Source organism: Augochlora pura, chromosome 10, assembly GCF_028453695.1.
Source record: "Augochlora pura isolate Apur16 chromosome 10, APUR_v2.2.1, whole genome shotgun sequence".
NCBI classification, from domain to species: domain Eukaryota; kingdom Metazoa; phylum Arthropoda; class Insecta; order Hymenoptera; family Halictidae; genus Augochlora; species Augochlora pura.
The window spans coordinates 17,735,594-17,751,101 of record NC_135781.1 but is presented as its reverse complement, the minus strand read 5'-3'; the positions used below and the strand labels follow the sequence as shown (position 1 = coordinate 17,751,101).

Sequence of the window (15,508 nt, the reverse complement as noted above, 5' to 3'; positions counted from 1 at the left end):
CATCTCCAAAAAATTGTAATCGTTTAGTTCAATTTTAGAGAAGTTATTTTATATTAACCCTTTGCGCTCGAAGCCATTTTAACTGAAAATCTGAAGAATTTTTCTGGCTTTATAGTATTTCCATTTTATATAACAATGTATATTTTATGCATATGTAATTGATTCTCGTCATTCGTATCGACAGAACATGACCTTAACAATTTCTAAAATGCAAACTTTATTAGTATAAAGATTATTTTGCATCATGATAGAACAATTTTATGGTGCCTCACAGTCACCACTCGAGTGCAAAGGGTTAAAAGGCGTTCAAATACTTTCGCGACTCGCTGCTTATCAAGAAGTATTTCTCGTGCTCGGTCTCATATCTAATGTCTCCAGGAGCTTATCGATAGCTTCGCACGAGCCTTCGAAGACGCAAATCGGGTCAGCTTCGCCGTCGATGTGTACCAAACAGTCTTTATAATGTTTCATGATCGGCCTAGTCCTCGTATCGTACTCCTTCAGTTGAATCTTAATATCATCGTAGTTCATCACCACTACTTCCCTGGTCGTAATCGATCTGCCCATTATGCGATCGCCCAGCACGGAATCCCGCACGTCCAGGTATAGGACGAGGTGAGGAGGCCGCACGAACCTGTCGAACAATATGCACTGCTCTTTCCGCCTCGGGAAACCGCTTATGATCACGCCATGCTTGTTCATCCGATTGTTCAATATCTTGGTGACCATTAATTCGACCATTATGTCGGTCGGAACTAGTTGACCTTGCGACATCAAACGTGCTAATCTAAAAGCTCTCTCTGTTCGCGTCGATACCTCTTCACGGATCAAGTCGGCCGTCACGATGTGCAGGAAATCGTAGTGTCCCGCCAATTTCATACACAGCGTTCCTGCAACGATCGAAGCAGTCAGCGGAATTAAAATGAAATAAGTATGTACAAGGACCTCTTGAGTAATCAACACGAACCGTATCATTGCCGAAAAAAATGAAACAATTTCTATCCTACAATTAGTGAAATTATAAATATACTTTTACCAGAAACCATCATTATTTATTCATCTAAACGCGTATTAACTTTGGTATGTTTAAAAGTGGATAAAAATGTGTTTTAGTTCCAACAATGTTCTTTCATAAATTGTTTATATTTGATTTTTGCAAGCACATAAATGTATTATATATATATATGTTTTATTGATTATATGAACAAATAGAAAATATCATATTCGTAACATTTTTGATTACGTAGATACAAAATTCTCCTTCTCTTAAACCTTTTAGTAACTTATGCGGCCCAGGTTTAATGTAACAATTGAAAAATATCTATATAAATTCAATGCTGTAATTTTGTATAAAACGACACATAAGCATCACTTTTGGTGCTTGGTATGGTTAGTGTTAACTTACAACAAAAAGTTGGAAAAAATACAATTTTCCAAATTGTATAGCTGTGAAATGCTGTTATAGTGCATATGTTGTATACAAGTCAGAGCATCGAGTGCTGCTAGAAATTGATAAAAAGAAGTTCGGTAACCCGGAAGTCCCAATTTTGTTAAAAATCTGCACGTTTATCGGGAACCTTAAATAAAGTTTTGAACTATCTTTATCATTGGCGCAAATTTTGTTGCTAGAGTGTGAAAACACCCATTATGTAAATAGATGTTTCCCTATTTATCTATATATTTTTAAAACTGCATTAGGTATAAAAAATGATTTACAGTAGAAATTTGATAGTTCTCAACTCTAAAAAATTATTGTTTAAATAAAACGATTCGTCATAGTTTCAAGTAATATGGATTTTTCCTTTAATCAAGACCTCTCTATAAATGGAGAAGCGAATGATTTTATCGAACAATGTAGTTTTCAGTTTTATTTTCATAAATTTTGTATGAATACATTTCTGTACAAAATTCTATGTGAGTGGAGTGAATAATTTCCGAGGTAATATAAATTTCATAGTTGATTTGATTTTATTTCATACTTACTACTTCGCGAATGAATATATTCGCGTTGCTGGTAGGTGATCTGAGAAAATTCTTCGAGTACGAAGAGTTAATTGGAGTTCATTTGTACAAAATGTAGTTTACATAATAAAACAATAAAATGTATTACATTACGTACAAAATATTAAATAAATTAAATCAAAAATATTCTACTACTAATTTGAAGGGAAAAGATAATGCTGGCACAGAGGTGCACAGTTAAATTTACACGAAATCCGTACGATTAAATTTTTAAGCCTATTATTATCGGTTGCTTATCAATTTATTTCAGAATTTTAATCGAAAGAATCTCAGCTATCCTTTGATACTACAATTATAAAGATAAGCTGACAATAACTGCAAGTCAAATTTTCTTTATAATAAGTCCCTTCAGCACTAAATAGACCAACGTCTGTTAAACCACCCGTTTTACATTTTTGTTGTTATAATTGTTGAAATCATAGATATAAGATCAATCTTATAATTTTTATAATGGGACACACACCAAGCCCTTTGAGGTCTCGGTATGTTTAATGTTAAGTGTCGAACCTAGTCGTCGGTGCTCAACATATTACATCTACCTCGTTTCCACTCGTTAGATCGATTCTCTTATAATATTCATTGCCATGGCGTGCTCGAGACAATTCTTGGAACAACATGATGTCCAGTATATTTACGTGCTGACTCCTGACTCGGCGCAAATTTAATCGTGCACTACTGTACAAGGTTATGTAATGTTGCAAACAGAATGCATAGTATTATGAAATGTAGTAACTTTTTCCAGCGCCCGGTCCACCAAGGATAAAGACGATCGGAAAGTTTTTTAAAAGCTCAGCATGTAAGTTAACTGTGCTGGTCCTTGGAAGAGGAGCAGGCTTAAACAGACAGTTGCCCATTGAACCGATTGTTTTCAGATGCCCTCTTAATCTTGGTATTCCACTTTGCTTCGGCTACCAAAAACGAAATACATTTAACTTTGCTTCTCTTCGGCGTTATGCAACATAAATGTTTTTAGTTTATCTTGAAACCACATCTCGTTCCTCGTGAAGTATTATCCTTATTCGAAAAAACGTAACGTGTGAAAGTATCGATCTGTACTTTCGTATAAGAACATCATGTGTATCTCGATAACAATGAAGTAGGCAATATTTACTATTCTGTAAAGGCTGACATTTTATTATAATGCATTAAAAATGGGGTTTCCATATTTTCCGTTTCAGAAAAATGAATTGTCTATGAATTAGAATTGTCTATGAAACACATATTTACATATGTGTACAGTTATGAGTATACTACGAATCTTCATGTAAAATAAACATTGTTTGGCTCTGTTGCAGCAAACTGAAGCAAATTAGAATTTGATTTCTTTTCTTAATATATACACAAATTGAAAACGATGCGACAATATTTTTAAGTTCTTTTAATGTTTTTGTTGTTTCGTACCTTTCCTCAGGAAGTCTAGACTTAATAAACTTAATAGATGTTTACGAACAAGTAAGTGAATCTATGTCTATAAAATTTTTAGAATGTTTGTAAAAACTGCAAGTAAAATATAACGCTATGAATTGCAAGTGCAATAAAAGATTTTTTGCAGCACTTTACGTGTACTTTAATAGTATAGTACGTAATACTAATATTTAACTAGACATCTATTGTAAAGTATCTTTCTCTTAGACATATTTTAATAAAGAACTTCTGATTTAATTTTCGTTTAATGTTTAACATGTACATATTTCTTTTAATGCAATTATTTGTTATAATTTTATTCACAATTCATTGTTAGTCTTTTCGATAGATCGTATCTATAATATATAATATAACAGACGAAATTAAATGCATTTTGTTTTTACAAAACTTTAATTGAAGCTGGCTTCCTACATTATTACTCGTAGTTAAACGACTTCGCAATACCAATCGTTGGTACAAAATCACAAATAAAGTATAGGACACAACTTAGGAGTTTAGGTCTGTTCCTTTGGTTTTTAGTGATGTCGGTATTTCAGAACATGTGACACGTAACCCCTTTACAGTATTGGGAACCGCACAGACATTGCTTGCAATGCTTTCTTTTTTTTCTCAGAATCTGAATTACCGACACTGTACAAAATGCTATGGTACGATAGCAGATTCTACCTACATGGAATGGTCAACTAATGAATCACATCTCACGGCAACAGAGAAAAGTGCATGTCCGAGATGTCTTTTAGCAATACCAGCTTTTAAAAGTACATTGTTGTCGCGTTATACCCATATACAAAGCCGTAAGTAAAGTTGGTTGATGGCCTTCGTATGGAATGTTCATGATCTAGCTTATCTGATTTATGGAGTGTTTATGCTTAATATCGTTTCGTATCTCTATTTTGCAAAATTTTACGATTTGTTTATAGTATATATTTGTTTTGTTGCAACTTTTATTTTAAATGCCAATTTCATGAAATTTCTTAACCAAACTTTTCGTGAACTCTTTTATCCCAGAGTTATTAAGATTTTTTTATACATAAACGTAGAATTTTTTAAAAATTTATCTCAATATCTTCTAAAAAATGAGTACAAAAATATTGTAGATAATTTTCTAAACAACTGAAAGTGATCTAAATAATTCTAAAAAAAAGGATTGACAAAAAATTTCGTACAATCATCTTAAAAGTCAGTTTAGCTCAACAAATTTTTAATCGAACCACTAGCAACAAAATAAATTAAGCTGACCACGTTCCGTGGCCCATCCTAGATATTAAGGCTCAGAATTAAGTGCATCCAACATGGCGATCTCGAGTGATCACCTAAATGCAATACGCAGACACATAAAACAGCTGGCACCTGATATGATCATTAATTACACGTGTACCCGTGTATTTCAAAACTCATTAATGTATTTTTAATAATGTATTAAAAAGCGGACATCAAAGGGAATATTAAAACGGGAGCTCAAGGAGTGCTACCCGACGCCCTCACCGCTATCACCAGCGGAGATGGCGGGGCCGATAAGGCCCCGAAGACCGCCGTACAGACGGCGGCCATGGTGTGTGAGCAGACCGTGTAAAGGGGAACATGGGCCAGATTATACAGGCCAACCTCAACTATTCGGTCAGGACGCACGATCTCCTGCACCAATATCTGGTCGAGCAGAGTGCTGGATTGGCCGTCGTGGCGGAGCCGAACAGAATCCCCGAAAGTCCGAGTTGGATAGGGGACTCGACTGCCACCGCCGTGATTTTCTGGGTCGTGCAGCCGGGATCCCCGCTGCTTTCGCTCATCGAGCACGGTTAGGGATTCCTGGCTGCCGACTGGGGTGGAACCGCGGTGGTGGCGGTATACGCACCCAGGTGGCCCCTCGAGGAGTTCAACCGGTATCTGGACGGTGTAGGGAGATGTATCTCCCACTGCCATCCCCGTCCAGTGCTGGTCCTGGGGGACTTTAACTCCAAGGCTACGGCCTGGGGGTCTCCCAGGACGAACCAGGGGTTGGGGGTTGCTGGAATGGGCGGTTGGACTCGAGCTCTGTTTGTTTAACACAGGCTCGGTCCATACGTGCGTGCGGTCCAATGGGGGCTCAATAGTTGACCTTTCATGGGCAACGCCCCCGTCCGCGTGCACACTTGTGGTCCACCGGGTGCCTCCTTATCTAAGGGCGGTGATCGGGGCCTACCTACGGGACAGGTGCATTGAATACCCTTCGTACGAGTGGACACGCAGGGGAGTTGAGCGCGGGGTCCCACAGGGGTTCGTTTTGGGCTCACTGCTGTCGGACCTCGGCTAAAATTCTGTCCTGGCCCCCCCCCCCCCCCCCCTCCGTGACGGGGCCACTACAGTCTGCTATGCGGACGACACCTTGGTGGTCATCGTCGGGGACTCCTTTAAGGGAACCATCCGGCGAGCGGAGGTCGCGGTGACGGCCGTCGTCGCAAGGATCCGCGATCTGGGGTTGATGATTGCCTCTGAAAAGACCGACACCATCTGGTTCAAGAGGCCTCGGTCCAGGGCACCCCCAAGCTCGTGGATCCGGGTGGAAGGAGTCTGCGTTGACGTGAGGTCCGACATGAGGTATCTCGGACCGACTCTCGACAGCCACTGGAGTTTCGAGGCGCATTTTGACCGCCTCGTCCCCCGAGTGGAGAGAGCGGCGGCCTGCATGAGCCGGCTTTTGCCCAATCTCGGGGGATCCGGGGATGCAGTGCGCCGCTTATATTTGGTCGTGATGCGGTCCATGATCATGTACGGGGCCCCCGTATGGGCCCCAGCGGCCCTGGCTGGCCAGCGTAGGAGACTTAGAAAGCTCCTACGCCGGCTGCAAAGGCGGATGGCAATCCTCCTCATCAGAGGATACCGCACCACGTCTACTGTGGTGGCGCTGGCTCCGGCGGGGGATCTTCCCTTCGAGCTTGAGGTGGCGGTGTGGGCTTACGTATATAGGACCCGCGTCGCCCTCCGGTTCAAACGTGAAACCTCATCCTGGGAAAGCCCCTTCTTCTTAGTTGTTTTCAGCATGTAAGATGTCCTAACTCTTCTTTTTAGGTCGAGCAACTCCGTTTAATTGACCATCTCCGTGATGGAGGGTGTAACGTTTAATGAACATTCCTTATGAGAAAGCGTCGAACATTGAGATCTGTGACATTCAAAACTTGTGCAAGTATTGTACTCCTTGTAAACCTCGAGTCTTCTGCTTTTACTCATTCTTACTTTTTGCTTCCACTTTGATTTATTTCGGTCGCCGTAATAAAAATATGACAATATATCTATCAACATTGAGAAATGTTATTACGAAATGAACTGCTATTGTGAACTACTATTCACTAAGGACTTACAAAGAATATCAAACTTATGGATTTATTAACGTTATGAATATACCTATTTGTAAGAAAAAATGTATAAAACTATTGCTATATAAATTTAGTAGAAATGATTATATGCCTGTAACATATGTTTCATGAATACCATTTCCATCATTAAAATATTCGCGCCGTGCACGCTTGCTACTTTAAATAATTAATATTTAACACTCGTAGTAGGAATGAAATATAATTTATATCCGCTTCTTGCTAACATTCTCAGTGTTCGTGAACTATCGGTAATGCTGATCGCCACAGGAAATGGTAAGATGGCTTTAGCTAAGACAACCTATAAGATGCAATGTATGTATGGATCCTACTTTTGTGCTCATATGGTGTCCCGTCTATTCTATCACACCGTCTGTGGTAATAACTTGTCTGTGTTATTACCATGTGTTACTCGCAACATTATCGACACAATGTAGAAATACCGTCTAGGTTATCAAAATCATGAACTAGGCATGCACTAGGATCATTTATAAGACCTTAATTAAATATATGAAAGTTTCAACCAACTGTCAGAAACTATATAATACTAAAAATTATTTAAATAACAATATTTATACCGTAGGTCTAAATTAAACCGAGTTCCGTCATTTCAAATTAAAATAAATTAGATTGTTTGATTTAACGATTGATATACTAAAACAAGACACAAAAGTAGCAAATATCGGGTAGTTTATATAATATACAAAAGTGTACAGAAATATTTTTTACAATCAGCTTACAAGTCTATTAAAAATCAACTGAAACTAATTAAAACGTTCGTCAATACCAAAATAATACCAACATTTTGATGAAAATATGAAAAGGCAGTGTGATTTCGAGAATTTAATTGGTTACTGAAGTGAGAATTATAAATATTTTCAAAATTCCACCAGCTGAATAGAGTTTTCTGCTCTACTTCTCTTTGTTCGTCACTTTAATGACATGCCTGTCAAGTGAAGCTGTTTTAATAATATCAGTGACTACAACAGTTGACCTAGGAATATTTCTGCACGTTACCAGAACAGATGGTTCTTGGTAAAATACCAAAGTCCAATCAATTTTAGCAAATCCGATGTACTAACATACGCTACATCCAATCTAATTTAATTTCCCATTCATATTCAAGAGTTCTAAATACATCGAGAGTTCTACGAAATATTCTTGAATTAGGACGTCTTAAATACGATAAAACTTCTAGAATGATTCATAGATGATTTTAAAAAAGACGCTTAGCCGATCGGATATGTAGGGCGCTGTAAATAATACCGTTTTGGCATTTGATACTTTGCATAGATGTGAGGAACAGATTTAGAAATCGAGGTTTCACATTTGTGATAACGGAGTTTGATAACACACTCTGAAATTACCACAAAAAATTTCAACTGACTTAATTACGCAATTGCGAACTAAGGTCAGCAAACCTAAGGAACTGTTAACAATTTATTAAGATTTTCAGTAATTATTATCTTGCAGATCGTTATGCAAATTTTTATTTATTTTCCGAATGTTTAAAATACTATAATATAATAAGAATTAAAAATTTCTTGCATTGAATAGAAAGTTCTTTAGGGTGAACATAGAATAGCAATACAGTTAGTTTTCAACAGTTTTATTATGTAAAAAAGTGTTATTTTAAAGCCACTGGAACATTTATCGCACTTCATGGATATGGTTTTTATGATATGGTATTTTTTCCTTCTCTGGCAATCTCAAATTGTACTATCTTAATTAAATAAAATAGTTTCAAGTGACAATGTATGCAATAAAATGACTAGTTAAAAAATACATTAAAAATGTAATTTCTACATTGGAACAATTTTAAATAATTAAAGAAATTTAATTAAGAATGACTATTTTTGATAAGTTAAAATAACCGCTGAACACTACCCGGCACGAAACTGACTGTCATATATCAAATAAGGATCCGAAACAAACTTTTATTAACTAAGCGTATGAAGGTGATAATTGTTCAAACTTTTACCGCTAATGTACTATTACATAATGTAATGTGACTATGTAATAGAATATAAATAATAATTACATAACACGAATCAGACAAACGTATTAATTAGAACAACACGATTCGCAGCAGATGATTGATAGTAATATGAACCTTTTAAATTAAAAAATGTATGCCACCTTCGTAATGCTCTCTCTCTCTCTCTCTCTCTCTCTCTCTCATATGGTCTCGATTACTACCACAATAATGTAATATAATGACGCATTTAGTGATGGTAAATCCTGAATCGATTTTCTGAAATATTGACTTTTTCGAAAGGATTTTCGATTAGTTTAAATCGTTTCGTGAACATTTGATTTTGAAACGAATTGATTTTTTTTAGTTAGACGTGGGTCTTTAATTTCAACTCATCATTAATTATTGTAGAATATCACCATTTACAAATAACATTTACAAGATTCACTCTTTATAAATTCATTACCTTTAAATTAATTGTTAATACATTATTAAGGATTGATTAATCAGGTTAATGTATACTGCAATTATTGTTAATACTTTCTTTTTCGAGATCCTAAATGAAGAACTAAATATACTAATCTAATTTAGAAGTTTATTTACAGTATCTCATCGTGAAGTTACATGCACCATTTCATTGATACTTCGACGGTATTATAAATGTTGTACACTTAATATTGGATTATATAACATTTTTTATCGGTGGGTTTAAAGTGCCATAACAATTAGTGCATTGCATTTTAGTTTTTAAAACTCGGGTTCGGCGATAAAGCAATAATCCATGCAATGTGTACATGGATATCAGTAATATTTCGATCAATTTTCAAACAATCAATTTTTCCTAATTTAATTTTATGGTGAATAGATCTTTGTCACTACAAGACAGAGCCCTCTTGCCCATCTTTAAATGTAACGTAACCGTTAACGCTAATGGCCCTGAAAGTTAGCGTGACAGTAAATAAATAATTTAAGAACAGATGTCACAAATAAGGGCCTCGTATCATTTTAATATTCCAATTCACGTCAAAAACTTTCGAATACGGCAGAATACAATCTCATATTCCCATAAATTCAGATTATCCGTGTATTCAGTGGACGACGAATGCGACTATAAAATATCAAGCATCGGAATCAACGGAATAAGCGCGCGGCTCGTTCAAAGTAAAACGATCAAACAGCCAAGGCTGCATGCAAGATGTTGCTGTTTGTGCACTTGGGTAACATAAAAGTTACATACTTCGGCAATTATGTTGGCAAATAAAATAGACCCCGCGCGGTGGTTAACCCACGAATTTCATGCTTCATGCTCGGCTGAAATAATCGTCGTGTAACAAGCGTAGCGTTCCCCTCGCGCACAATGCAAATGTTGAGAAGTCATTTGTGTAGCGACGTTGATCAGTACAGTTGCGCGGTCACGCGGTAATTAATAGTCACATTTGCACGGCCATGATTTGGCTGTAAAACCACAAGGCTGTTGTACCTTAGTTGTGCTTCACGATGAGCACCAGAACGGTTGTCATTGCAAAACCCTTCCCGTGAAGTTACTGGGACGTAAACTCGAACATAAGAATGTCGAATGGAACTGTTTGTAGAAAATATTATATTAGGTTGTCCGCAAATAAATTGTAGCTTTAGCAAGCGGCAGGGGGAGTTTTACTCAAAATTAATTAATGCGATGGGAACAGCTGCCAGTTGAGCGTAGACGATTTTTCTAACCCGGTACTAGGCTTTTTAAAATTAAAAACTTCTACAATTCAAAGGAAATCTCGCAGAAGAGATTATAATATATGTAATTTAAATGTAACATTTTTATTCAAGCGTTTTCACTATTTTGTAACTTTAAAATTTTGCAATTTTGCAATAGAAAATCCACAGGATAGTAGTAATACTACTGATACAAAATGATAAAATCCCTTTTTGAAAAAGTTCTCGTGTTACAAGTTCCAATAAAAAACAGATACGTTGTAAAATAATATGAAAGAAATTTTTAAACATTATATAACAGAAGGCCAATATTATGCAATACATAATAAATCGTAATGATTTCTGTAGTTATGCAGCAAACATGATTCTTATCGAAAGTAATTTATTACGTTATTGAGAGAAGATGACATATGAATTCACGTTACGAATTTACATGCAACGTGCTTTTTGAATACTGATGTTTATACTAAAAGATTATGGAAATAATTGTACACGTATAAAAATCATATAAAAATTAATCCGACGAATTTAGAAAACTGTATACTCGTGTTGCGATTTTTATAGTGCTCCTTTAATTAGCAAATAATGTTACGCAGCACTGTTAAATACGTCTAGCATAAAATAATTCGATGTATTATTCACATTTTATGGGGACAATTTTATTGCACGTTCTAAAAGAATTAAGGTAACTTCGTTATTATAAGTTAATCTAAGCCCTTCTCTATCAGGATTACGCAAGAAAGAACTTGCAAACGGAAAACTAGTACTTGCTCTTTGAGAAGCTTCGTTTCAAGTGTAACATGTTCGTTCTCATAATCTGAGCATCGCCATATAACATGGTTCAGGGGATTGGTATTCTGCTCCGCACTGGGGAGCAATGTTCTCTATAAAACTAACTCCTGCTAATGAAGCATTTAAACTGTAATGACCCGAACAACATCTATTAACGAAAACTATAAAATCTCTGAAAAGTCCAAGTTCAGTAGTACATCGTGGCTTATTTTCATCTTTGTGATAAAATTTAAACTAGTTTATATCTTTGAATTTTGAGGTCTTATTCAAAGCATCAATAAATAAATAATGTCGTTATGTAAATGTAGCGTACAACAATTGCGGTGTATTATTTATTTTATAAGGACTCTTTTACCGAACGTTCTAAAATAATGAAGATAATGATGTTAGATAAATCTAGCATACAATAATTCTGTGCTTTATTTATTTTATAAAGTTTTTAAACGAAAGCTTCTAAAATAATTAAAACAATGCCGTCATGTAAATCCAGCTTACAATAATTTTCGGTTGTATTTAATTTATAGGATCTTCTTACATAAATATTTAAAAAGAATTTAGTCTCATGCAATTTTTAATCCACAGATTTTAAAATATCTGTTCCGTGAGAACATTTTTAGAAAAAGTTCTCAGAAACATCTTTTTCCAACAAAAAGGTACCTGCTCGTTTCGAATGCTAATCCCACGCACGAAACAATTTCCACAGATTAAATACCAGAAGAATTTATCACACCCCTTTCTCTAATTGTTACGACATGTCTTTCCCAATGGCTAACAATACACACATCCGCATAAGAAACTATCCTTCCTCTGTCAGGAAGATATACTAACAGTGAAAGACTACAATCTCAAGACATTTACGCCTGGCTACGAACATCTATAAACCATCGGTAACTCGAGTCTTTTCTGGCTACAATACAACTCTCTAATCATACCGTGATATATCGCCACGGGACCTCGTATCTGCCCTTACAATTTTGAAAGTGAAAAGTGCTTTTCCCATCGAGAACACGATGCAATCGTATGTTTCAATCAATAAATTACGGCAAACACAATAAACAGTTGTAGTATCGGCGCGTGTGAGTCTGCGCAAGTTAGAAAGCGACGGAAGTTGCGGATTCTTGCAAAATCGATCGCCGAAGGGTCAATCGATAATGGGATTCTCGAAGTCTCGACATCGAACGCAGAGGAGATCGTATGTTGAATCGACTGGTAAATTGTCACCGGGCTTTTCGGGTTCGAATGAATTGAATCTGTTTCGTAGGCGACGGATTAGCGGCTATTAACGTCACGACGATTACCCGTTTCTCGGCGCCATAAACCCGCGACTCGATAAGATCGAATCGTGCTATAAATTAGGACAGTCGCGGAAAATGGACACGGTCGATCGATGATGTCTATGGCGGGAAAAACGACAGACCGTGGGCCATTAAAGTGCAGGCATGCTGGTAAATTAGATATGGATTCGAGAATTAGTTGGAGCCCGATTAGAAGGCGGCATAGGCCGACACAGAGAGATTAAAATTGAAATGAGCTACGTGGATGCAGATTAAGCGTTTCCATGGCGGGATTATTTTCGCTGGTATCTCTTGAATATTTTAACTCGGAATACTTATACAATAAATATACTCTATGAGAAACTGATCGTTGCACAGTGTTTTGTTTATGTGGGTGTCCAGTACAAAATCGTAACTTCTAAACGGCGTTATTCGAATCCTAATGAATTTTTCTTAATCGAATATTTTATTCAAATAACAAACATCGATTATTACAGCAAGAAGAATTCTGACTAAATTATACTAACTCCTACCTACGCAACGCGGCGGCAAGCATAGCAGTATAGTATAATAATTAGTATAATCGAATTTGATATGAATTTAATATGTCTGAAAGTATTATAGAGAAATCAGGGGGTTGGTTTTTGATATCTTCTTTAAAAATCACTCCGATGTAAATAAATACTAGATACGAAAAATTAAGACAATTTATTATCATTGTGTTAAAATTTCTTATAAGTATTAAAGGCATAGCAGGATTAAAAACAACTTATGAAAATCAAATTGAAAAGAAAATAAATATTCTGCCAATGTAACGAATTTGTAAAATTGCACTGATAAAATATCATAACCATCACGTTTTATTTTTAACAAGAAATTGAAACATTCAATAAAAGTTATGAATAATACTAAAAAGGAACTACTTACTTTCATTTATTGAACGAAAAATTGCGATGTTTTAACAATAGGTCAATTGTGTAATGCGAGATAACCTGCAGATGAATAGCATGTAACATAATGCATAGAGAGTAATTGAGGAAAGTTAGGGTAGTTAATCTAATTTTTTTATTAAGGCATTCATATTGCATATAAGATGACTTCATATATTTCGACATTGTTCAAATATATGCAATGTACAGTAAAGAAATGTGATGCATCCAACTAATATACGTCATTCAAATATACGTGAATATATAGAATGTTTATTCGCGTTTGGAATTTTGTTTTATTTATTTTCATATAGGCATAATACGTATCTATATTATATTTAAATGTGCCAGTTACATATTTTTGCGAAAAGAAAGGATGGGCAGACAAGCTATAATGTTACGTGTTGCAATTAATATTTCTATACTTAAAGGTAATTATTATTATAAGTAATATAATATTGTATTTCGTAGTACTTTGTATTAAATATTACAACACGTTATAACATTTCGATTCAAAATATAAACCCAATCCATCCATAGTTTATCTAGCTTAATCTAGTGTTTGATATCAAATCGTCACAATAGTAACAAATTAATAAGATTTAACCATAAATAAATAACTTACAATTCTCCTTTTCTGGGGGTAAAAATTAAAAGTGAGGTCAGTGTTCGCATTGTTAACAGTTAGTAATACGATCTATAAAACAGATTGTTTCTTACGTATCAGTGAAGATTGTGTCAAATTAACACAAGGGATGAATGAATGTTAATTATATTCATGTGTTTGAAACTGGAATTAAAAAAGTAATATTCCTATAAAAATACCGAAGTTAATGTATTGTAATCATCGTTTAATAAAGAAAATTAAGAAGGTACATATATATATGTATATGTAAAAAACAATTTCGTAGTTATTAATTTCAGAGGGCAATAATAGCGTATCAAAGGTTACATTGGGTGTAGAGTTATTATGTGTAGGCTGTAATTAAGTTTCCATGGAGATCGGTACCTTTCGTTTCATTGGCGGAATGATGCAGCATCTGGATTGAATTTAACGATTCTAGAACAGGTTACTGGCACCCGTGTTCAAACGATCACAGCGAGAAGGACACTTTAAGCTTCAACGCCGCGATATCGCATTAACGTTATCAGGTTGTTCAACTAAAATTATCACGTTGCGTAATTTCTCAAAATAAGCTTCAACTGTTCCATACATGGCTAATCGCGGAAGAACTATTTTCTTCTGTCGAGTCAGATCTACCGGTATAAATCGTTGTAATAGAGAAATTCTCTAGTAATTTCTATGAATACTTTGCTTTCCGTAATCATTGAGATGATGCCCTGAAATCACACGTTTTAGTATGAATTTCATATTTTAAAATTGTAACGGTATGTTTTCAAATAAATAATATTAAAAAATGATCTGGTTAATAAACGATTGATCTAATATGTTGGAGTTTGATGATGCGGGTGATATTTTGTAGTTTTATATGTATTTCACATGTTCGTAACTTTGTTCCTTTTTGATTATATATTCAACTTCATATTTTTATCATCGGAGTATCTGTGACGACATCGTGTTTAAAAACAATTGATTAAGGGCATTTCTATATTGTTAAGTATGCATACCTTGTTATTTATTAGCGAATTGTATTTCATCTACGACATAACGTACAGAGTGGATCCAGAAAGTATTTGCACACATTTAAAATGGAATAACTTTCTTTTTACAAACAAACGTCGTTATGAGTTACAAACAAGTCAAAATTTCCGAAATTTTTGCATGTGTATTTTATGTTGTTATTGTAACCAATTACACTTTTTGGAAACTGTCTTTAGACATTATTTAGAAAATTAATCACTCTGTCATCTTAAATAATTTTAAGTCATTTAGTGCAAATTTATAAAATTTATTTGGTTGTAAAAGATATACGAATACTTTTTGGTCCCACTGCATATTATTATTATTATTAGTGTTATTCCTGCAAACCTTAAGCAAAATAAAAATTGTCTGCACTAATTGGAAGATATAAGTGCTAG

At 35.3% G+C, this 15,508-nt stretch overlaps 1 protein-coding gene across 1 annotated transcript; it reads right to left on the bottom strand.

Annotated features, from left to right (window-relative positions):
* Positions 1 to 333: 333 nt before the first annotated feature.
* Positions 334 to 2,789, bottom strand: LOC144476611 (adenylate kinase isoenzyme 1). The gene is made up of 2 exons (XM_078193732.1): positions 2,756 to 2,789; positions 334 to 890 (listed from the first exon to the last, which is right to left on the bottom strand). The coding sequence occupies exon 2, from the start codon at positions 877 to 879 to the stop codon at positions 334 to 336; it is 546 nt and encodes a 181-aa protein (XP_078049858.1). The 5' UTR covers positions 880 to 890; positions 2,756 to 2,789.
* Positions 2,790 to 15,508: the final 12,719 nt, after the last annotated feature.